At 35.3% G+C, this 25,462-nt stretch overlaps 1 protein-coding gene across 1 annotated transcript; it reads right to left on the bottom strand.

Moving 5' to 3' along the window:
• Nucleotides 1–251: 251 nt before the first annotated feature.
• On the bottom strand, nt 252–11,436 carry LOC110884106. The gene is made up of 6 exons (XM_022131777.2): nt 11,028–11,436; nt 10,147–10,674; nt 9,689–9,808; nt 9,517–9,606; nt 9,340–9,390; nt 252–1,455 (listed from the first exon to the last, which is right to left on the bottom strand). The coding sequence occupies exons 1-6, from the start codon at nt 11,371–11,373 to the stop codon at nt 374–376; spliced, it is 2,217 nt and encodes a 738-aa protein (XP_021987469.1). The 5' UTR covers nt 11,374–11,436; the 3' UTR covers nt 252–373.
• Between the last annotated feature and the right edge of the window lie 14,026 nt (nt 11,437–25,462).

Consider the following 25,462-nt stretch of genomic DNA (forward strand, 5'->3'; position numbering starts at 1 on the left):
TTTCGTATAGAAATTTATGGGTATATATGTTTTCGACCCCCCGGTAAAAAATTTCAAGCTTCGCCACTGCGTTGAACGTTTCAAAATCCGTTTTTTAGTCTTGTTATATAAACTGTCTGCAGTTGCCTTGTTTCATTCATTCCATGATATATATTATAATTAAGGACCCTTAGCAATTTATTTTTGTGAGTTTGTTTGTAATCTTCGTGTGTAAATCCAAAATTTATGCATGCATGCAAAAAATAACACAATGATGCAGCAAATTAAACATTTATTTGAAAATTTATTATACAGAGCATACATACATATATAATAGGCATGTCCATTATTACAAATATAAATAACAGGCAGATCGAAGCTAGGATGGAATTAGTTAAATGAAGATCCGACCCACCAGTTTTAGACGGTGGAGCATATGAAGTACCATAAAATGACGTGTGGAATGCCAGAAGTCAGCGAGTGCACTCAATATAAACCAAGAGTAAATAAGGAAGAACAAAGAAATTGGTAGGGCTACAATTGGAGCTACCAAACCAAGAACCCATGGATTTCTGGCCCCAAAAATAAGGAACAACGCAGCCCCAAAGGCGAACATACCGAGCGCGACTGACACAAACAAGCTCACCCAGCCGATTACCAGGGCTAGAGGTAAACGATGCAGGAAGTCGTCTTGGGTCAAAGGAGAACCCTGGATTAGCATGAACATTAATAAAGACAGAGAAGCTGCCGCTGCTGATATAGTAATCAATATTTCGTATATACAGAATGCTGGTTGGGAGATCAAATTTGGGACTCCATTGTCACCAGTTCCTCCTGGTACTTGAGTTACTCCTGCAAACAAAGCTGTGAGGACTAATGTGGCTGCAACTGTGGCCGAGTTCGATACTTTTTTTAGCCATTCTCCACTCTCAATCACCAAACCCTTGTGCTCCTTTGTAAATATCATTTCAGGCGTTTCTCCCAAATAGTTTTCCTCAGTGCGGCGCCCTTGAGGAATTATTTCTTGTGCTACCTTAAACCATTGTAACTCACGTTGCATTCGGAAAGGGGGACATGAGATAAGATCGAGTTTCCTGGCAGGCCCTAATCTTGCAGCAAAATGCAGGAAATTATTTCCGGCTTCATTCGGTTCTGAATCAAAACTGAGACTCGTATGCTTAGCTAGGAGGTTTCTATCAAGGATTAGAGCATAAATCTTGGATGCACGGTTCTTCCAAGCAGCCTGAGCAAAGTTGTGGCAATCTTCATCCCTGATCAGAGTTGCATCTGGAAACCAATACACAATTTTTGCAACAACATCGCTTGCATCTCGCCTTATAGCCTCAAGCATCGCCTGCTTGTATAATTTTCGGTAACACACTGACTCGTTTGAAGATCGTATCAAATTACAAACAGCGTCTAGCAAAGCTATAGCATCTTCTCGTTCTTCCATAAGCTCTTTGAAATCTTTGAATACTGCAATCATGTAAGCAACATACATATAGGAAATATGATCAAACGAGACTCTTTTTTGTGACAACTCTTTTTTCACATATATGTAAACAAGTTTGGATAATTCTGATTTGGATGTTTCTTTGATTTCCACCATAGATTCAAGTGGGTTCAACACAAAATTTAGTATATCAAAAAATGTAGCACAAAAAATTCAACACAAAATACATAGCACGAAAATCCAGTTAAAAAAATACAACACCAAAACGCTACAACATAGGAGTACAACACAATTTTTAGGATTGTTTTGTAATTGTCATATTTTATCTAATTATAATAAAAGAATCCAAATAATACCACATGGCATTCTCTTCTTTAACCTCATAAATTTTATTTATTTATTTAATAAATTTCTTTTAATATTAATATTAATTAATAACCAATATATAGATATCACTTATTTTTACCCTTATCTTTATCTAAAATTAATAAATAACTTCAATATTGCAATTTAGACCCTTTGTTTTTACTTTTAAACCAAAGTTTTTCATCTTTTACAATTTAATCCCAACTCTTTTCTATTGTCAATTTTCGTCAACCATACTTTTTATCTTTCCGAAATTTTCGTTTCGTTCTAAATTTTGTGAGTTAATGCACCACAACGTGCGTGTGGGGTTCAACATTTTTTCGTATATTTTTTTACCGTTTGACTGGCTCGTCGCGTCACATCTATTTTTATGCGTTTGACAAGTTCGTCCAACACGCTGGTCCTGGATGGACTTACTTATTTTTTTCTATGTTTTACGTTTCGATTTAATTTCTTAACAACGAGCATGCGTGATTCAAAGATTTTACATCTGATTTTCGCTTGGCGTTATTTTTTCCTGTTTTTATTTATTTTGTTTTTACGAGCTTTTCCAGTGTTGATGGTCGCTGACAATGATATAGTATTGCTACTACTTAACACGGTTTTATTACAACCGTTGCAACGCAAGGGCTTAATACTAGTATAGTAATATAGTACTCAAATTAATTAAAGATAAAAAGATGTTCGAATGAATTTATGGTGCAAATTTTTTTTAAATAATGTTCCATAAAAATTATGAACATTTAACAAAATGGGGGGGGGGGGGATATGCATGTGGCTTGCATGTCAAGAGCGAAAGTCAATACTCTTAACCCCATCTTTTTTCCTGCACTTTCATCTTAGCCATTGATGTGAAAAATAAAAGGTATGCTTTCTTACCCTACTTAGGGAAAATCAACTTTTTATTTGATCATACCCTAACAAACGCACACTAGAAGGGTGCCTGCGTGATACGACGCGAAACACAGACACTGATAGAGTGTGGATGGTTCGGTCGGTTCAGTTATTATCCTCAACCGAAGTCAGTGGTTAATATATTTTATTAACCTATCGGTTTTTGGTTAATCGGCCTGGTTTGTATATTCGTGGTTCGGTTCATTTAATTTCGCTTAGTAGCCAAAACCAAACTTGGGATAAAAACTTTTGTTTAGAAATACATGAAATTGATGTATAAAAATATGAAATGGGTGTATAATTACATGAATGGAGGTCAAAAAATATGAAATATGTAAGCTAGAGGTATAAAAGCTAGAAATATATGAAAATATCAATGGTTCGGTTCAGTTAATTTTGGTTAAACGAGGGTAAAAAAAACTGATGACCGGTTTTTGGTTAATTCGGTTTTCGGTTAATTGGTTATTACGTTATTCATCTTTTCGTTGATTTCGGCTCGGTTCGGTTTCGGTTAACGGTTCATTTATTTTCCACCCCTAAACACTATTGCAATATTATACTCAAATTAGATAGAATAAAATGCTCATTTTTATGGTGTACTTTTTTTTTAAAATAATATTAACGTATGAAAAAGTTATGATTGTTTAAAAATCGCTAGGGTAGTTAGTTTCTTGTAAGAGGATAAAGGGTACCTAGTAATTAATTAATCAGAATTTGGTTAAAGATGGAATATTAAAGTACAATTAAGACGAGGATATTAAATTGTAATTGGTGTTTCAAAGGCTAATTAACCCTCATTTTAGGGTTATAAGTTATGCATTAAACTAAAAAAAAATCTTAACTTTTTGATATCTTAAAAGGCTCTTTCCAAATGCCTAATAATATAGTATAGATATGGGGTTGGTTTTATAAGAGAAACATATGGTAATTGAGAACTGTGAGAACTATTTTAGACACATTTTTTCTCTAAAAAATATTACTTCTTATTGCACCTTTTTATGGTTTTTTTTTAGAATTATACACATATATATATACATTGTCAAATTTTAATTCTAAAAATGTGCAAATTATAAATCTTTAATTATACACACGTGTATATTATCAAACATATATATACGATACTTATTTATTAATTTTAAACATGTAAATATACATATTTACATTAGAAAAAACTTGTTCAAAACCATAATCTTCCTTTATATATATATATATATATATATATATATATATATATATATATATATATATACAATCATTTGTATTATGTTTCAATTTTAAACACCTATATACACATGTGTATAATTACAAAAACACAGGAAGAAAAAAGGGCAATTTAGCAAAAAAAATATAATTAAATAAAATTTGCATTTTTTGTATTATATTTTACTTAGAAAAAATGTGTCGTCTAGAATTGTTCTCAATGTTTTAGCATAATTATACCCTTTGTTCTCTTTTCACTTTAAATTTCTTCTTAAAAAGAGAATTCCCTATATATATACACACACACACATATAAGGTAGGGATTCTAAGAGAAACACATGGTAATTGAGAAATATGAGAACTGTTCTCTACCACACATTTCCTCTAACCAAAAAATAAAAAATAAATTATTGCTAATCGCACCTTCTTAAGGGTGTTTTTTGGGGAATTATACATATGTGTATATTGTCAAATTTTTAATTATACATATGTATATTGTTAATTTTTAAACATACACACGTTTATATTGTAAAATTTCTAATTATACATATGTGTACATTATCAAACATATATTTACAATACTTGTTTTTTCAGTTTTCAATACGTATTTACACATATGTACACTTAGGGTTGTAAACGAACCGAACGTTCAGCGAACAGTTCGTGAACCGTTCGGCAGGAAGTTCGTTTATGTTCGTTCGACTAGCTTAACGAACGAACATGAACAAAATATTTCGTTCGGTTAGCTTAGCGAACGAATACGAACATAGGTCTCGTTCGTTCGACTGCGTTCATGAACGTTCGGTAATATGTTCGGTTACGTTTGTCCGTGTTCGTTTAATTATATTAAAAATAATAAATAATAAACCTTTTATCTAAACATATTGAAAACTTGAAACCCTAATTTTTCTAAGTTAGCTAAAATTTGGACATGCTAAGACATTTGTGTGGATAATTACGTCTAAGTTAGTTAAAGTTGATTCATCGTTTGGTGGTGTATTAGACTTCTTATGTTTTGATTTATCATTTGATGGTTGTATTTAACTACTTATATCCAATGTTTAAGGATAACAATATTTTTATTTTTTTATTTTCAAGTTAAATGTTTGTTTGTGTTCTTTTTTATTTGCTTGTGTTCGTTTGTGTTCGCTTGCGTTCGTTTGTGTTCGAGACCAGTGTTCACGAACTGTTCGTGAACAACTGAATTTCCTTAACGAACGAACATGAACATCAACTTATGTTCGGTATGCGTCTGTGAACAGTTCGCGAACATGTTAATTTCCTTAACGAACGAACACGAACAAGACCTTGTTCGTGTTCGTTCGGTTCGTTTACAGCCCTATGTACACTAGAAAAAACATGTTCACAACCACAATCTTCCTTTATATGCATATATATATATATATATATATATATATATATATATATATGCACACACACACACAATCATTTATACACATTTGTACTTATATCACATATTACACATGTGTAATACAAAAAACGTCCATGCGGACTGCAAGGACTTTTCCTCATAATCCATCCCCATGTGTATTATCAAACATATATGTATTGCATACGTGCAATACAACGTCAGATGATGTTCTTTTATTTTTCTCATTAATATGAGTTTCTCATAATCACTCCCCGTGTATATTATCAAATGGTAAAATACATTAGTGTATTTTCATCATCAAATCCTGACCATTGATTTACACTTTTGTATTGATAATCAAGAGTTAGGATTAGTTCACTAGTGTTTACAATTAAGAGGGTGGATCCACAAATGAATCTAACTATATATATATATATATATATATATATATATATATAGTGGAAGGTTCAAATGAGAAGAATTTTTTTGTAAGAAGAAAAAATAAGAAGTTTCAACCAATAAGAATGCTTCATTTTACTTCATTTAATAATTGCATTTAATTTTAATATAAGGGTATATTGGTAAACTTACATAAATCATTAATTTGTATTTTTCCCCTTTAATAACTAACTAAATTAAATTTGTAACTCCTTTTCAAAATATGTACTTTTTTCAAATAAAAAACAAATTAATTTAAAGTGTAGAATAAATTACTAGTTGTGTAGGATAAATTATAAGTTGTGTAGGATATATTTCGAGATGTGTAGGATAAATTTCGACTGTGTAGGATAAAATTCTATAATGTGTAGGGTATATGTAGAAAAATTTGGATATGTGTAGGTTTTGTAGATTATATGTAGGATAATTAATAATTAGTTGACTAATTTATTAAAGAGAGAAAAATTAATGATATGAGTTATAAATGAAATAGTATTTTACTAATATGCCCTTTCTTCTTTTTCTTCTCACATTAAATTTCTTCTCAAATGAACCTTCCCCTATATATATATATATATATATATATATATATAGTGTGAGGTTCATTGGGGAACACTAAAACAGTGGGGAACCGACTCAAAAGAACTCCGATTGGACTCATTCCAGCGGCGTTGGAACCGGCTCGTCGAACCCTAACTAGGATCTCTTAACCCTAAACCCTAAATCATAACCCCTAAACCCGAAATATATTAGGGTTTGGCTTTTAGGGTTTAGCCTTAGGGTTTAGCCTTATGGTTTAGCTTTAGGGTTTAGGGTTTAGCTTTAGGGTTTAGCATTAGGGTTTAGCTTTAGGTTTAGCCTTTAGGGTTTAGCTTTTAGGGTTTATAGTTTAGATTTTACGGTTTAGCTTAGGTTTTAGCCTTATTTTTTAGCTTTAGGGTTTAGAGTTTAGGAGTTAGGATTTAGGGTTTAGGATTAAGAGATCTTAGTTAAGGTTCGACGAGCCGGTTCCAACGCGGCTGAAATGAGTCCAATCGGAGTTCTTTTGAGTCGGTTCCCCGTTGTTCCCCACTTTTTTAGTGTTCCCCAATGAACCTTCCCCTATATATATATATATATATATATATATATATATGGTAAGGTTTAAATGAGAACGCTAAATATTGTGAGAACAAATGAAAAAACCGCAAGAACTTGGTCAAAAACAATTCAAATTCAAAAATTTTTTCTACATTATCATTATTATTCGAATACAATGTTAGAAATTTAATTTACACATTTAAATTTACATTAATTCGTAAATAAAAAAATTTACACATGCGTAAGTTTGCCATTTACACATGTGTAAATCTGTTATATTTACACATGTGTAAAAAATCTAAATAGAGTGATTTTAAAGGAGAAATGAATTATTTGATGTTGTAAATTCATTTTTTTGATGTTGTATCCTAATTACAATGAGGTTTGTATTAAAAAATTGGTTTTGATTGGTTTTCTCATTCGTTCTCACGGTTCTCGCAATATTTAGCGTTCTCAAGATAACATTCCCCTATATATATATATATATATATATATATATATATATATATATATATATATATATATATATATATATATATATATATATATATATATATATATATATATATATATACAGGGTAGGGCTAGATAGAAAACCCTATATATATAAAAAACCCGAGAAAACCCAAGCTCCCGACATTTTTTTTTTTGAAAAAAATAACACATGTAATATACATGTTTTTAAGACTTTTGGGCCAAAAAAATCAAAAAAGCGCCGAAGGGATATTTTTTAAAAAAAAAACAAGTTTCAGCAATTTTCAGCGAAATTATGTCTTTTTTGCTTAACACGTGTTAGAAGCTGAAATTTGTTTATTTTTTTTAAAAAAATCCCTTCGGCGCTTTTTTGTTTTTTTTGGCCCAAAACACTCTAAAACATGTATATTACATGTGTAATTTTTTTCAAAAAAAAAATGTCGGGAGGTTGGGTAAAAATGGCTTCCCATTTGGGTTTCCAGAGTTTTCTAAGAATTTTAGGGTTTTTTATCTAGCATTATCCTATATATACATACATATATATATATATATATATATATATATATATATATATATATATATATTTAATACAAACCTCATTGTGATTAAGATACAACATCAAAAAAATAATTTACAAGATCAAATAACTCATTTCTCCTTTCAAAATTACTGTTTTTAGATTTTTTACATATGTGTAAATATAACAAATTTACACATGTGTAAATGGCAAACATACACATGTGTAAATTTTCTTTATTTACGAATTCAAGTAAATTTTAACGTGTAAATTAAATTTCTAACATTGTATTCGAATAATAATGATAAGTGTTGAAAAAAATTTTGAATTTGAATTGTTATTGACCAAGTTCTCACGGTTTTTTCATTTGTTCTCACGGTTCTCACAATATTTAGCGTTCTCATTTAAACCTTCCCATATATATATATATATATATATATAGGATAAGGATCATGTGAGAAGTAGTAGGCTATTTGAGAAACTTGAGAAGCATTCTGGACCACACATTTTCCTTAAGTAAAAAAATGAAAAAAAAATGTAAAAAAAAATGCAAAAAAATTATTATTTTTTTTTTTTTTTGAAAAATCACAGGTTTTTTTTTAAGAATTTAATTTTTTATTTTTTTTTAATTTTTTTTTTGGATTTATACACATGTGTATATTGTTAATCTTTTTAACTATACATATATGTATATTGTCAATTATACATATATGTATATACATGTTTAAAATTGAAAAATAAGTGTTATTTAGAGTTTAGCATTAGTATTTAGGGTTTAGCATTAGGGTTTAGGGTTTAGCTTTATGGTTTAGGGTTTAGCTTTAGGGTTTAGCATTAGGGTCTAATAATAGTATTTAGGGTTTAGCATTAGGGTTTAGCTTTAACTTTTGGGTTTAGCTTTATCTTTAAGGTTTGCATCAGGGTTTAGCATTAAGGGTTTAGCTTTAGGGTTTAGTTTTAGCTTTAGGGTTTAATATTAGGGTTTAGCTTTAGGGTTTAGAATTAGGATTTAGCTTTAGGGTTTAGCATTAGGGTTTAGAATTAGGGTTTAGTTTTAGGGTTTAGGGTTTAGCATTAAGGTTTATCTTTAATGTTTATGGTATAAGGTTTAGGATTTATAACACATATTTTTTCAATTTTCAACATGTATATACATATATGTATAATTGTCAATATACATATATGTATAGTTAAAAAGATTAACAATATACACATGTGTATAAATCCCAAAAAAAAAAATTTAAAAATAATAAAAAATTTAATCCTTAAAGAAAAAGCTACGATTTTTTCAAAAAAAAAAAAATTTGCATTTTTTCACCTTTTTTTTTTGCATTTTTTGCTTAGGGAAAATGTGTGGTCCAGATTGCTTCTCAAGTTTCTCAAATAGGGTGGACTTCTCTTAGGATCCCTACCCTATATATATATATATATATATATATATATATATATATATATATATATATATATATATATATATATATATATATGTGTGTGTGTGTGTGTGTGTGTGTGAGATATCCATGACATTTAATTTAATACTTTTTTTGGTTAATTGATATGTATTACCTTGTAGCTTCAAGCAAATCCGAATAAGCATTTTATAAGTGTACACCAAAACTACACAAGATAAAAAAGATGCATGTTATCTATGTGATCGACGAATAACCTAACCATGTATGAATGAATAAGATAACCATGCATTGCATTGCATAAACTAAATTCAACAAGACATGTAATGTATACCCGCTCTCAGGATCACGATTGCTAGCTTACTACAGCCCTTCATATCCGAGATATCTCTAGTTATGAAACTTAGAACTGATGTGCGCAACACTAATAAGAAGATGATCGAAAAACTAATTAATTGATTTACTATGAAATTAATTATAAGTAAAAAATAAAGTAGCATAATTACATTCATAGATGATGAGTTGGTTGGTTGTAAAATCAGCTGGGCAGTTTTGAGCTATAGCCATCAACACAGCAGGGCTCTTCAACGAGTTATTGCATCTTTGTATTAAAGTCCGTGCTAAGTCTGAAAATTATGAATCGATAATCACTATATATATATATACATGGGTTGGTTAACGTACAAATTGGCTTAACACACGATGCGTATGAGATGCAGTTTCAACATGCGGATAATGGTTCATAACATGCGAGTTTGGTTTTTTGAACAACATGCGATATTTTTTAAACATACTACTTTTTTTTAACATGTGGCCTTTGGTTTTTACAACATTCGGGATTTCTTTTATGGAGGTTATAATGTGCGGACTTCACATCGCGTACGCCCGTACATTAAGGCAAATTGTACAATATATATATAAGAAAATCTAAATGAGACTACAATTGTCCTGACGTAGTACTCACCAAAATGTCTGTATGATATAGCAGTAACCACCAAAGGCTCATGGTCATATGCCTGTTCTGTTTCTTGCAATATTGTGGATTTCAAAAGGTGACACATGTCCTTATTCAAAGGTCGGGAACGAATTATGTCAAGTGGCGTGCAACCTTGGTTATCCTTTGCATGCAACAGGTCTGGGCAAGTTTCCAGCAAGATCTTAGCAGCATTTGCATTCCCAAGTGAAGCTGCTAGATGAAGTGGAGTGCTTCCGTCTAAATTTCGAACCTCCATTAGCGGAATATCAGTGAGACGCAACATTCTCTTCAGAAACTTATCATCCGAGGGGCTGCTGTAGGCCGCTGCTATGTGGAGAGCAGTGTTGCCGTTGATGCTGATGCTCTCTGTGATTCCAAAGTTTTTTTTGTGTAAGATACTCACCGCTTCTTGTAGTTTTCCACCCTCAACAGCATCATACAACACTTGCTTTTCTTTCACTTTTTTATTTAGATCTATGCATGGTGAGCCACAACCTTCTCTTTCTTCATCTTGCTCTGATGAAAATAACCCATGTAGGTACTTACATTTGTTAAACAGTTGAGAGTATGCTAATTTCAACACACTAGTGTTAGTGTTAGCTTGTTATGTTTCATGTATTTTTGCTATATGAAGGTTGCGTTGTTCCTCTTTCGACTGCAATGATGTAAGTTCCTCCTTTTATTCCTTTCAGGTAGTATTTCCCTTATTAAAGTTAGTTGTAAATATTAGTGATTGTTGTAGAGTTTTTTAATTGAAACATTGGTTATAAAAACCCAACGCGACCCAAAATAATCTAACGCCGTATTGACAGAAACCAGTAAAAAAAATAATCCTACCACTACCACTGCCACAAGAATATAGCACTGACCTTCCTGTTGGCCATACGTAATTTTCACTTGATCCCATATATGTTTGGCTGTAACATGCATATGTTGATTGAGGCGATTCAAGACCGTTATGGCTGCTTCTTCGGAGAGGGAACCAAGAATCCAACCTTGAACAAGCGCATCCAATCTACTCCACATACTGAGCTCATCATCAACCTGCATAGCAGGGGCAGGACTAGTTCCATTGATGAAACCAAGCATATCATGGCTCATTAAGAGACATAGCATCTGTGTTTTCCATAAACCATACATGCGCTTATCACTTAGCTTCACTGTAACAAAGCTTTGGACAGAAACATGTGATGGAATTGGATATTTGGTGGACATAATAGCTTAGTGGTCGGGTGATTTGAATTATAAGTTCAAGTTAAATAGGTTAAGCATGTATACTTTCTTTCCATGCAGATCGTTTGTATATATAGAAGCTTCATCATGGGTCGTGATTCACAACACCAGCACGGTATATATGCTTTATTACTACGCAATATAATATTCCAAATATGTCAATGACTTTCCAAAACACTTGTGTAGAAAGCTTCATCTTTATCACTTCTCTAATTGTTTCCTATAACGACAACACCTCTTTTACATCTACAGAAAACGATAAGACGATTACCAGCACCATTTATTTGAAAGATATCAATTGGTCATATCGTCACGGTACTAATACCGGTATTTAATTGTCATCACAGATAGAAATAAAGTATTATTAAAAAACAAATAAATGCTTAAAAATGATGAAATACACTAGTGTATTTTATGTTTTGATGATGAAATCCTAGCCACAAATCAACGGTCAAGATTTGTTCACTCACTTTGCCACGTGTTACCCCTTTTTGCAGACGTGTTACGTGTCACAACCAGAGGCTGCCATGTGTAACGTAACAACTTTTACTTTTTCATAAAAAGATGAAAGTCTATAAAGGAACTTACACGCAACACGTGGCAGCCTCTGGTTGTTACATGTAACAAAGTCTGCAAAAAGGTGTAACACGTGGCAAAATGAGGTCCTTTTATTTGGGTTTCTTAGTTTTCTTAACTAATATGAATTTTCTTTCTATCCCTCTCCTATATATATATATATATATATATATATATATATATATATATATATATATATATATATATATAGGTACGGGATCAGGAGAAAAGTGTGAAAACGGTGAGAACGGATCATGGCCGGCCACGTGGTATAGCGTGCTAAATGATGTGCAGGGGTACGATTGTCATTGTCCACGTCCCGCTAAATAATGGCGTTATGATTTCGTTCCAAACAAAATTTCAATAGAAATGGCGTTTTGATCGTTATGCTAGTTTTCGATGGCGTTTGTTTTTAAAGTATTTTTTTCGAAAGGCGTTTATGTTTCAATGGCGTTCTATCGATATCTGTTGGACCGTGTGCGACCCTAAATAGTCAGTATAAGGCAGTTCATCTTTGAATACAGGGGCGGAATCAAAGTAAACAAAGTCACAACAGCTTTATCCTTTGAATTCCTTTTCTATTAACGCTTTCTGAGTCGAATACAATAATCCTGACAAAAATCCGGCAGCATCTCGACTCTAATTCCGCTCCAAAGTTACAAATAAAGATCACACATCACATATTTATAGTCTTGCTGATTCCGCTTGAAACTGTTCAAGCGGAACCCCATGTGACCACTCTCGAGCGGAATCACCAGGTTTGTTTGGAGCGGAATCACCAGATAACCCTTGGAGCGGAATCACCTATTGACATCTGGAGCGGAATTACAACATATCCTGATTTCGCTTGAAATGACATAAATGTCATTTCGAGCGGAATTACACTCTAGAACCACTTTTTCATATCCAAGCTCCAATCTAACCTATCTAGACCTAAGACTCGATTAAGACGCAGTAAACAGACATTCAGTGCACCAACAGACTCCCACTTGGATGTTGACGAAGTCTTCAGCGTCGAGTCTTTAGTCTTGGTCTTTTCTCCAACTCTGTCTTCTCTTTGCAAAAGCTCTGTCTTCACAGGTTCAGGATCTCTTCCTGGCTCTATCTTCAATCTCCCCTTTGACTGTTGATCCAGAACTCTACACTCCCCCTTTCACAGACTCTCCCTCTCGGTATGCTGGGATCTAGGGTCTTGGTCTGGTTCAAACTTTGACTTTTTGAGCCATGGGGATAATGAAATCCACAACCTGTTACTCAAACAATAACATTACAATCTATTGATTTTCAATAATAAATCTCAATATCTATCAGTTTTAGAAATCCACTCAAGTATTTAGGTCAAAGTTAATGACCCTGATTACTCAATTAATCTACCAAGTTCAACCTAATGACCTTGATTGATCTTGTGACAAAACAGACTGACTTTTGTTTAAACTTCTCAAACTTTATCTGAAAAATAACAAGCATCAAGTTAATGAACTTGTTTTTGACTTTTTCAACAACCCAGTCTTTATCAAGATAAACTCTCCTCATTCTCCAGTCCAGAACTTCCTGCATCTGCTTCAATCTTCGAGAATCCAACGATCAACTCTCCACTTTGGTTTGTCGAAAAATAAAGCAGAAATAAATTTTTTTTTTTTGGATTTTAATGAAGTTTCTAAACTAGGAAATGAAATACAGAAACTTAAATTGCAGAATGTAAAGAAAGTAAACTATTTACAAATATATTTTTGGTGAGCGTGTCAGGGAATCATATCAGTTATCAGACAAATTACTAGTACCGTTAAACTTCAATTTCATACTCAGAATTAAACAATTCACGTAGATTGTCGATATACTGATCCACTTTAAATTCTCACACACATTTCAATTTATTCAGGATACAGATTAAATGTTTTAGGAACTTAACTCATTCATGTGTCCCACCTTTTGAATATACTCCCGTATCCAGAATCCCAATATTCAGTCTTACAGGTGAGTATACCACAGATGATATCTGTAAGGGATTAGATGCGAGGGCCGTGAGAGCTCAGGTCGATACTTCCGTATACGCAGAGAGATGACGGCTTCGTCTTTTCGGTGTGTCCCCTTTAGAGGATCTTTTGTTTCAACAGCAATGATTATCAATTTTATTGTTTAATCAGTTTGCTGAGGGTGATGTTGTGTTTCAAGCAATGCAGAAAGTATTATTCGGGGACTAGGTCAGAACTTCCATTCAGCAGAAGTCCCGGAATAATACCCCAGATATCACTGAGTATAAAGACCTAGTATCTCAGAAAGAGGGACCTTTCAAACGAGATTTCAGGGGTTACCTATATATCCAAGTAGTGTTCCCCACGAATTTCACAAGTTTTAAATTTTAGGTTTATATCCCGAACAAATCTACTAATTGTGCGAAAACCTATCGACACATCATAAGTGAGTCTGTTTAACGCATTTATTTCTTTACAAATCTTTAGCGTACAGTAACTGTCAAACTGATGTACTATCATTTTCCCTTTTTACACAAGCTCTTTTTTAGTTTTCTATTGTTTTTGGATTTTGAGATTTTATCATGTTTTTGTATTTTTGAATTTTTTTACTGTTTTTGTATTTTCTGGAAAATATATCTACTCCCCCTAAATACCAAAACAAGTAAAAAATCGACAAACCATTGCAGATTGTTTCTCATCTTCATCCGCAACAGTACTCTCATCAACGCCAATAATGCCATCCGACACCGAAAGAAGCTTCATACCATTCAGTTTTAAAAGATATTTAAAACGTGTTTTGTCAAAAGCTTTGGTATGTAAATCAGCTTTCTGTTCGTCAGTGTGGATTTTCTCAATTCAAATCAACTTCTTCTCGAAGCAATCTCGGATGAAGTGATGTCGAATTTCTATATGTTTAGTTTTAGCGTGATGTACTGGATTCTTTGTTATGTTTATTGCAGCCTCATTATCAACAAAAAGAGGTGTGTTAAGAAACTGCAAACCGTAGTCGCGCATCTGTTGCCGTATCCACAGGATCTGAGAGCAGCAACTGCTAGCAGACACGTACTCCGCTTCACATGTGGATAGCGCCACAGACGTTTGTTTCTTACACTGCCAGGTAACCAAGCGAGGTCCAAAAAACTGGCATCCTGCAGTTGTTGATTTTGCATTGACTTTGCAGCATCCGAAATCTGAGTCGGAATACCCTTCGAGCGTAAAGTCACCTTTTCTAGGATACCACAACCCCAATGTAGGAGTTCCCTTCAGGTAGCGTAATATCCTCTTCACAATAATCATGTGCGAAGCTCTCGGGTTAGATTGATATCTTGCTGCGAGGCACGTTGGGTACATGATATCAGGTCTCGAAGCAGTTAAGTACATCAATGAACCGATCATGGAACGATAGAACGTCTCATCAGCCCTGTCTCAGGTGAGATCTGGGTGAATCTCATGATTTGTCGCTAAAGGCGTAGCAGCTGGAGTAGAACTTGACATCCCAAATTTCTCCAGAATATCATGAGCGTACTTCGTCTGGTGAATGAAAATTCTCTCAGGTAGTTGTTCAACTTGAAGTCCAAAAAGAATTGCATCTCCCCCACTGATGACATTTCGAATTTTTGCTTCATCACTGATTCGAAATCTTTGCACAGATTCTCATTCGTTGACCCAAATATTATGTCATCTACGTAAATTTGAACTATCAGAAGATGTCCGTCGACCTCTTTAGTGAAGAGAGTGGCATCCACTTTCCCTCGAATGAAGCTGTTGGCTAGTAGGTGTTGAGACAAAGTCTCGTACCAAGCTCTCGGGGCCTGGTGTAAACCATACAGTGCTTTGTCCAGCAGCTAAACCTTGTTTTTGTGGATTGGATCGGTGAAGCCCGGTGGTTGTCCGACATATACCTCCTCTTTAACCTTCCCATAAAGAAACGCCGATTTTACATCTAGCTGATATACTTTGAAGTTCTTCCAAGATGCAAACGCCAGGAAAATTCTGATTGCTTCTAGTTGTGCCACAGGAGCATAGACTTCAGTAAAATCAATCCCCTCCTGTTGACTAAAGCCCTGAACAACGAGTCGAGCTTTGTTTTGTACAACAACTCCTCGGTCGTCTCTCTTACATTTAAATACCCATTTCGTATTGATTTTCATGTGACCATCCGGCAAATCCACTAGCTTCCACACTCCCAACTTTTCAAACTGACTCAATTCTTCTTGCATCGCATTGACCCAAGAATCTTCAGTAAGCGCCTCTTTGTAAGTTCGCGGTTCAATCTGCGAAATAAAACAACTCAATGAAAATTCAGTTTGTAAAGGTGCTACTGTAGAGTAAAAACATGTAAGGCCCTGGTCAATTTGACGTCTCGTGCGAACGCCCGATTGTAACTCTCCAATGATCAGCTCTTCTGGATGGTATGAAAGAGTTCGTGGCATTACTTCGCTTGGAACATCTACATCGCCTTCCAGATTAGTAACATTCTGATTTGCACCTTGTTCACTAATTTGGTTTGTTTGACTTGACTCCTGAATCTGCTCCCCCTCAGAATCTGAATCACCACGATCAAATATCGGCATATTCTCAGATTCTTGATAATCATTCTGATCCGACTGATTCTCTTGAGCAACTTCATTCTGGTGGACATCATCATGTTCACCAGCAATGCTAGGACCTGCTTCATCGTCATTTGAAGTTTCCCGTGGTCTTCTAGAATACTCAGCTGGGAACCTATGCTGCGACTCGTATTCACTCGTAATATCCAACTCATCAAAGAAATCCTCTTCTTCTTCTTGGTCTTCCATCATGTCAAACGAATCCCATAACTTGTCATAATGATAACGCCATGAATCTCCTGGATTCTGCGGCGGAATTGTATTACCTTGACATTCAACATTTGCAGCTTCAATAATCCGCTTCTCATTTGGAACGAAGACACGTCGCATAGGACTTGCATAACCAACAAATATACCCTCAATGCATTTCGGACTAAACTTTCCATAAGGCTCTAGAATAGTACAGGGTGACCCGAACGGTTCAAGATACTTCAGATTCGGTTTGCGGTTATTGATCAACTCAAAGCATGTTTTGTTGAACTTCTTGACAGTGAGAACTCTGTTAAGCGTATAGCATGCGGCGGAAACAGCTTCAGCGCAAAAATTTATTGGTAACTTTGAATCTGCGAGCATTGTTCTAGCCGTCTCGATTAGTGTCCGGTTTTTGCGTTCTGCAACTCCATTCTGCTGCGGAGTGTACGGAGCACTAAACACATGCAATATACCTCTTTCATCACAAAATTCTTCCATCTTGCTGTTCTTGAATTCAGTACCATTATCACTTCTGATTCTTCTGATACGCCTTTGGTACAGATTTTCAATCTTTTTGAACAACGCCATCAAACTGACAAACGTTTCATCTTTCGACTTCAAGAAAGAAACCCACGAAAATCTGGAATAATCATCAGTAACGACCAAACAATAGTAGTCTCCTGTAATACTTTTGACATTCACAGGACCGAACAAATCCATGTGAAGTCTTTCCAGAGGTCTTGAAACTGAATTGACTTGCTTTGTAGGGTGTGACTTTTTCTTCTGCTTGCCTTTAACACAGCTAATGCACTCCCCTTCCAGATGAAAATCTTTCACATGAACACCCAACACTAAATCGTTATGCACCAGGTGATTCATCTTCCATAGGTGAATGTGACCCATTTTCCTATGCCACAATCTCGATTCTTTCTCCGTTGCTCTAGACACAAAACAATGAGCCTGACCCGTGGTTGTAGTAGCTACGCTCATATCCAACACGTACAGATCATTAACTCTTGGTGCCTTCATGATAATCCATTCCTCAGGGATAACAAATCCTGGCTTCAAGATCAAACATTCTTTGTCAGTGAAGTGAGTGGTATACATTCTGTCACAAATCTGCGAGATACTCAGCAGATTATTTTCCAGCTCAGCAATGTAATTGACTCTTTCAAACGTCACAATCCCATTGGATAACGTTCCTTCACCAATAATCCTACCACCTTGATTACCCGCGAATCCTACGTAACCTCCATTGATATTCTTCACATCATACAACAATGCAGTCTTTCCTGTCATATGTCGAGATGCCCCACTGTCCATAATCCATCGTGAAACTAATCTCAGAAGATCCTGCACATATCACAAATTGATTTAAAAACACCTTTCAATAAAGATGCCGATTCATGCTTCGCGATCAAGGAAGCTCTGGCATAGACCACAAACACCTATTTAGATTTTGAAACTACCCAAGTCTCTTTTGACTTAGGCAACTCAATTTTAACGTGAGATTTTTTAGTGTAAAGTGGCGGAAAATTTTTGTCATTCATTTTCAAATTTTCTTCAGACCCAACCTCAACCTTTTTATATAAGAAAAATATCATCTTTCTGAGGTTGACCAGATGGTTGGTCTTTCTTTGAAACTTCTTTCTTTTCAGAAACCATGGATTTTTCAAGTTTTTCATAATAATCCAAAGGTACATCCATCTTCACCGGTGTAGTAGAAGATGATTGTTTTTCAGTCTCAGGAACCTTTGGTTTTGAACCACTTGCTTTCTTTTCAGCAACTTTCGGCTTCCATGTTTGTTGAGATGATACAACTCGTTTGTAAAACTTGTCATTTTTAGTTACCACTTTCTTTACGGGTTCAGTTTTGACTTTGGTGTTGTCGTTGTGCAAACCCTTTTTCTCAACAACCAATGGAGCTTTTCCTTTTGCATCATCTTTCTTTTTCTGAATCTTCACACTTTCAGTCTTAGGCTTCAAGTTGATACACTTTCGTGCAATATGTCCAACTTGATTACATCTGAAGCAAGTTCAAGTGTCAACAACTCGTCTCGTGCCTTCAGACTGAAACTGTGAAGCTTTCTTCTCAATGAACTCTTCATTTGATTTTGAAAAAATCTTTTTCTCTTCATCAGAAAGTGAACTCGAACTGTTCACAAACACTTTCTTTTCAGCAAACTTCTTGTTTTGAACATTTCTCTTTTGATAACTCTTACCACCCTGATAACCACCCGACCAATTATTTCGATTGTTGTTATAAAAACGCGGTGGAACAACAGGTTTCTTATAGTAAGCTTTATCTTTTTCAAAATTAATTTGTCTCTTTGTTTGACTCAAACTGTTCACTTCTGACAACTCAACTTCAACCAATTTGAAAACATTTCTTAACTTGTTCACATTAACATTCTCAATTGGAAACTCAGAATCCGAAAACAACTTATCTGAACCCAACATCTTGTACATGACAAGATTTGATCCTTCATTTAAGTTGTTCTTGGACTTTTGTTTCGGAATGTATTTGTCCAAGAAACATCCATCTTCCTCAGTAGTGTCACTGTCCGTTTTTAGAACACTTTCAACAACACTTTTTACAACATCAGTTAGGACACTATCGTCATCGGAAGATTGATTAATTCTTCTTTTAATCGAAGCATTGTTGTTAGTTGAACATTTTCTTTATATGTTTTACCATTTCTGTCATCATTATCTTTCATTGTGCTCTTAAGCTTCTCAAACTTTTCATTGATCTGGCGATTTTCAAGAACTAACCTTTCATTTTCATTCCTAACCTTTTCTTGGTCAGTTTTATCATTTTCAATTTTGTTAGTTAATTCTCTTAATCTGTCAGTTGAAGCTTTCACCCTTTTATCACGATCAAGAATTTGATCTTCAACACTTCTGACTGTAGCAGTCAGATCCTCAATTTTCTTACCGTTGAGATAAGTGATTGTGCTACAAACCTTGCATTCCTTGATGCAATTTTTGCAGTCAACATCACCATTGACTTTCTTACCCGACTCAGTCGTTGACTCGTTTGAACTGACCTGGCTTTTAGACTCAGAGACGGACTTAGAATCTACCTCAAGTGCCTTAGCAGCCAGCACCTTGTCAGCCATCTTTCCCATGTTTTCAGCATTCAACTCCTGTGTCGTGTCAATGATCCCAGTATCAACCTTCTTTGGCTTCTCTTTCTCTTTCTCTTTCTTCTCCTCTTCTTTTTCTTCTCCGCTTCCCCACCATTTCCTTTGCCAATAATCATCTTCATCTTTAAACTCTTTGATTATGGTTTCCAAATCAAGACTGTTATGATCAATAGCAATGTTTCCTTGGGGGTCAAGAAAACATTCTCTGTCTGGATCCCATTTTTTTGCTCTTTTTGCCTCAGAAAATATACCAGCTATTCTGATCAATCTGTTCGTGGCCAACAGCTTTCTGTGATTATACTTCTGTTCTTCAGTTCTGTTATCTTTCCAAGGAACAGGTTCAGATTTTGCCATGAATGCATATCCAACCGCATCCTCCTCAGGTAACAACTCACTCCAGTCGTAACCTTCATCGTCGTGAATTACAGCAAAGAGCTCTACATTTCTCTTTGTTATCCTTAAGCTGCTTCATTCTTGGTGGCTCCGATTTATTCTGATGATAAAGCGCCTTCTTGTAATAATCTTCTCTGAATGGGTTCTCAGACTCATCGGCATACGCATTTCGGCATTCACGCTTAAAGTGACCTTTCTGTTTGCATTTGAAGCACGTCACTTTAGACTTGTCAAAGCCCAACTTGGTAGATGGACCACCAATAGACTTTCTTCCAGTTATCTCCATGAAGCGTTATGCCCGACGAACTGCACTGGTCATACACCATCTTATGTCGATCAGTTCCATCTCCTCAGGATCTAGCTGATCATAATCTTCTTTCGTCAAGTTGGTGTTGCCAATTTTCCCTGCCACAAGACTTTCATATGATTCCAGTACTGATGCTAGGAAAACCATCTGTTGTTTAGCAGATTCCTCACTGAAATTCTGAGCGTTCTTTAAGTCTACAGCAATGTTGCATTGAAATAGATTCTTTGCATCAGATTGGCTGACGAAGAACCACTGTGAAATCCACTGCTTTGACTTTCTTTTTTTGAAGTGTTGGAACTCTCAGCAGAAAATGCAGTCTTAGGAGAAGTGTTCTTTGGCATCATGCTCTTTGGATAATACAAATCCAAGTTCTGCTGGTAAGACGAATGATTGACTTTGTGTGTCTTCTTTAATTCCAATTCGTGACTCTCTAGTCTCTCAATCAGCAAATCTACAGTCAACACTTCTGGCGGCTTGATAGTATTTTTCAGCATCAACGCATAATATTGCCAATCCATCTCATCTGGCAACGAATCAAACAATTTGTCAACTAGCTCATCTTGAGTATAGGAAATTCCATGTCTCGCCAGTTCCAGCTTCAGGTGCCCAAACCACTCAATCATTTTACAAACTGATTCATTCTTTAAACACCCAAACAAATCAAACTCTTTTCTAAGAAGTTTCTTTTTGTTTTTCACTATTTCTGTACTTCCTAAACATTTGGTTTCTAACTTTTTCCAGAGATCTTTAGAACTGCTGTACTCGATCAAAGATATTATATCTTCACGAACAGACTGAAATAGCAGTGCAATGCATTTTTGCTCAGCGACAAATGCCTCTATTTCTTCAGGTGATGTTAAGGTTTCACCATCTTTGCCCCCATCATTATATACGTTCTTTAAACTCTTCCAGCTAAGAAAAGCAAAGGCTCTCAACCAATCTTCAAACTTCTTGGCTCACCGACTGTACTCTTCGATAGCCATCAATTTCGGGGGTTTGTTATATGTTCCAAATGCGCTTTCAACCTCCAAAGCATCCGATAACTTTTTCTTTGGATTTGGCGTGTTCTCATTGGTGTTGCTAGAAGAAGTATCATCCCCAGAATTTCCAGCAAAAGCATACATGTCGCTAAATAGGTTCATGAAAATATCATCCATCTTGCACGTACCTGAAAAATCAGCAAACACTTAGAAAATTTTTGAAATTTTGAAACACAGCAATTTCGAGCGAAATCAGATTTTGAGCGCAGAAAGTAATCTCAAGCGAAATCAGAATGTTTTCTGATTTCGAGCGGAATCAGATGAAACTTTCAGGCGGAATCAGAACTAAACTGAATACAAGCGGAATTAGAAAATAACTTTCGAGCGGAATCTGATTTTCATGTCTTTTCAAGCAAAATCACCTATTCCGCTTCAAATGGCCAAGTGTTTTTCGAGCGGAATTAACTTTTTAGAGCGAAATCAGCGAAGATCTTTTTGAGCGGAATCAGGTTTTTAGATCATTTTTACCATTTTTACTTCGATTATTAACCTAATTCTTTCTAGGGTTTGTTAATACTATGTCTTACACAATATACTCGAAATTCAGGCCATTTCAACCGCTGGAACTTGTTTAAATCAGAAAAGTATGAGAAGAAGATAGTAGAAATAAGAAAATCCGGTAGAATCAAGCTGCTATGGTATGAACTCCTCGTCCTTAGCTCGGATACCACTTGTTGGACCGTATGCAACCCTAAATAGTCAGTATAAGGCAGTTCATCTTTGAATACAGAGGCGGAATCAAAGTAAACAAAGTCACAACAGCTTTATCCTTTCAATTCCTTTTCTATTAACGCTTTCTAAGTCGAATTCAATAATCCTGACAAAAATCCGGCAGCACCTCGACTCTAATTCCGCTCCGAAGTTACAAATGAAGATCACACATCACATATTTATAGTCTTGCTGATTCCGCTTGAAACTGTTCAAGCGGAACCCCATGTGATCACTCTCGAGCGGAATCACCAGGTTCGTTTGGAGCGGAATCACCAGATAACCCTTGGAGCAGAATCACCTATTGACATCTGGAGCGGAATTACAACATATCCTGATTTCGCTTGAAATGACATAAATGTCATTTCGAGCGGAATTACACTCTAGAACCACTTTTTCATATCCAAGCTCCAATCTAACATATCTAGACCTAAGACTCGATTAAGACGCAGTAAACAGACATTCAGTGCACCAACAGACTCCCACTTGGATGTTGACGAAGTCTTCAGCGTCGAGTCTTCAGTCTTGGTCTTTTCTCCAACTCTGTCTTCTCTTTGCAAAAGCTCTGTCTTCACAGGTTCAGGATCTCTTCCTGGTCTATCTTCAATCTCCCCTTTGACTGTTGATCCAGAACTCTACACTCCCCCTTTCACAGACTACCCCTCTCGGTATGCTGGGATCTAGGGTCTTGGTCTGGTTCAAACTTTGACTTTTTGAGCCATGGGGATAATGAAATCCACAACCTGTTACTCAAACAATAACATTACAATCTATTGATTTTCAATAATAAATCTCAATATCTATCAGTTTTAGAAATCCACTCAAGTATTTAGGTCCAAGTTAATGACCCAGATTACTCAATTAATCTACCAAGTTCAACCTAATGACCTTGGTTGATCTTGTGACAAAACAGACTGACTTTTGTTTAAACTTCTCAAACTTTATCTGAAAAATAACAAGCATCAAGTTAATGAACTTGTTTTTGACTTTTTCAACAACCTAATCTTTATCAAGATAAACTCTCCTCATTCTCCAGTCCAGAACTTCCTGCATCTGCTTCAATCTTCGAGAATCCAACGATCAACTCTCCACTTTGGTTTGTCGAAAAATAAAGCAGAAATAAAAAAAAAATTGGATTTTAATAAAGTTTCTAAACTAGGAAATGAAATACAGAAACTTAAATTGCAGAATGTAAAGAAAGTAAACTATTTACAAATATATTTTTGGTGAGCGTGTCAGGGAATCATATCAGTTATCAGACAAATTACTAGTACCGTTAAACTTCAATTTCATACTCAGAATTAAACAATTCACGTAGATTGTCGATATACTGATCCACTTTAAATTCTCACACACATTTCAATTTATTCAGGATACAGATTAGATGTTTTAGGAACTTAACTCATTCATGTGTCCCACCTCTTGAATATACTCCCGTATCCAGAATCCCAATATTCAGTCTTACAGGTGAGTATAGCACAGATGATATCTGTAAGTGATTAGATGCGAGGGCTGTGAGAGCTCAGGTCGATACTTCCGTATACGCAGAGAGATGACGGCTTCGTCTTTTCGGTGTGTCCCCTTTAGAGGATCTTTTGTTTCAACAGCAATGATTATCAATTTTATTGTTTCATCAGTTTGCTGAGGGTGATGTTGTGTTTCAAGCAATGCAGAAAGTATTATTCGGGGACTAGGTCAGAACTTCCATTCAGCAAAAGTCCCGGAATAATACCCCAGATATCACTGAGTATAAAGACCTAGTATCTCAGAAAGAGGGACCTTTCAAACGAGATTTCAGGGGTTACCTATATATCCAAGTAGTGTTCCCCACGAATTTCACAAGTTTGAAATTTTAGGTTTATATCCCGAACAAATCTACTAATTGTGCGAAAACCTATCGACACATCATAAGTGAGTCTGTTTAACGCATTTATTTCTTTACAAATCTTTAGCGTACAGTAAGTGTCAAACTGATGTACTATCATTTTCCCTTTTTACACAAGCTCTTTTTTAGTTTTCTATTGTTTTTGGATTTTGAGATTTTATCATGTTTTTGTATTTTTGAATTTTTTTACTGTTTTTGTATTTTCTGGAAAATATATCTACTCCCCCTAAATACCAAAACAAGTAAAAAATCGACAAACCATTGCAGATTGTTTCTCATCTTCATCCGCAACAGTACTCTCATCAACGCCAATAATGCCATCCGACACCGAAAGAAGCTTCATACCATTCAGTTTTAAAAGATATTTAAAACGTGTTTTGTCAAAAGCTTTGGTATGTAAATCAGCTTTCTGTTCGTCAGTGTGGATTTTCTCAATTCAAATCAACTTCTTCTCGAAGCAATCTCGGATGAAGTGATGTCGAATTTCTATATGTTTAGTTTTAGCGTGATGTACTGGATTCTTTGTTATGTTTATTGCGGCCTCATTATCAACAAAAAGAGGTGTGTTAAGAAACTGCAAACCGTAGTCGCGCATCTGTTGCCGTATCCACAGGATCTGAGAGCAGCAACTGCTAGCAGACACGTACTCTGCTTCACATGTGGATAGCGCCACAGACGTTTGTTTCTTACACTGCCAGGTAACCAAGCGAGGTCCAAAAAACTGGCATCCAGCAGTTGTTGATTTTGCATTGACTTTGCAGCATCCGAAATCCGAGTCGGAATACCCTTCGAGCGTAAAGTCACCTTTTCTAGGATACCACAACCCCAATGTAGGAGTTCCCTTCAGGTAGCATAATATCCTCTTCACAATAATCATGTGCGAAGCTCTCGGGTTAGATTGATATCTTGCTGCGAGGCACGTTGGGTACATGATATCAGGTCTCGAAGCAGTTAAGTACATCAATGAACCGATCATGGAACGATAGAACGTCTCATCAGCCCTGTCTCCGGTGAGATCTGGGTGAATCTCATGATTTGTCGCTAAAGGCGTAGCAGCTGGAGTAGAACTTGACATCCCAAATTTCTCCAGAATATCATGAGCGTACTTCGTCTGGTGAATGAAAATTCCCTCAGGTAGTTGTTCAACTTGAAGTCCCAAAAAGAATTTCATCTCCCCCATTGATGACATTTCGAATTTTTGCTTCATCACTGATTCGAAATCTTTGCACAGATTCTCA

The sequence above is a fragment of the Helianthus annuus genome, chromosome 10 (assembly GCF_002127325.2).
Source record: "Helianthus annuus cultivar XRQ/B chromosome 10, HanXRQr2.0-SUNRISE, whole genome shotgun sequence".
Classification (NCBI taxonomy): domain Eukaryota; kingdom Viridiplantae; phylum Streptophyta; class Magnoliopsida; order Asterales; family Asteraceae; genus Helianthus; species Helianthus annuus.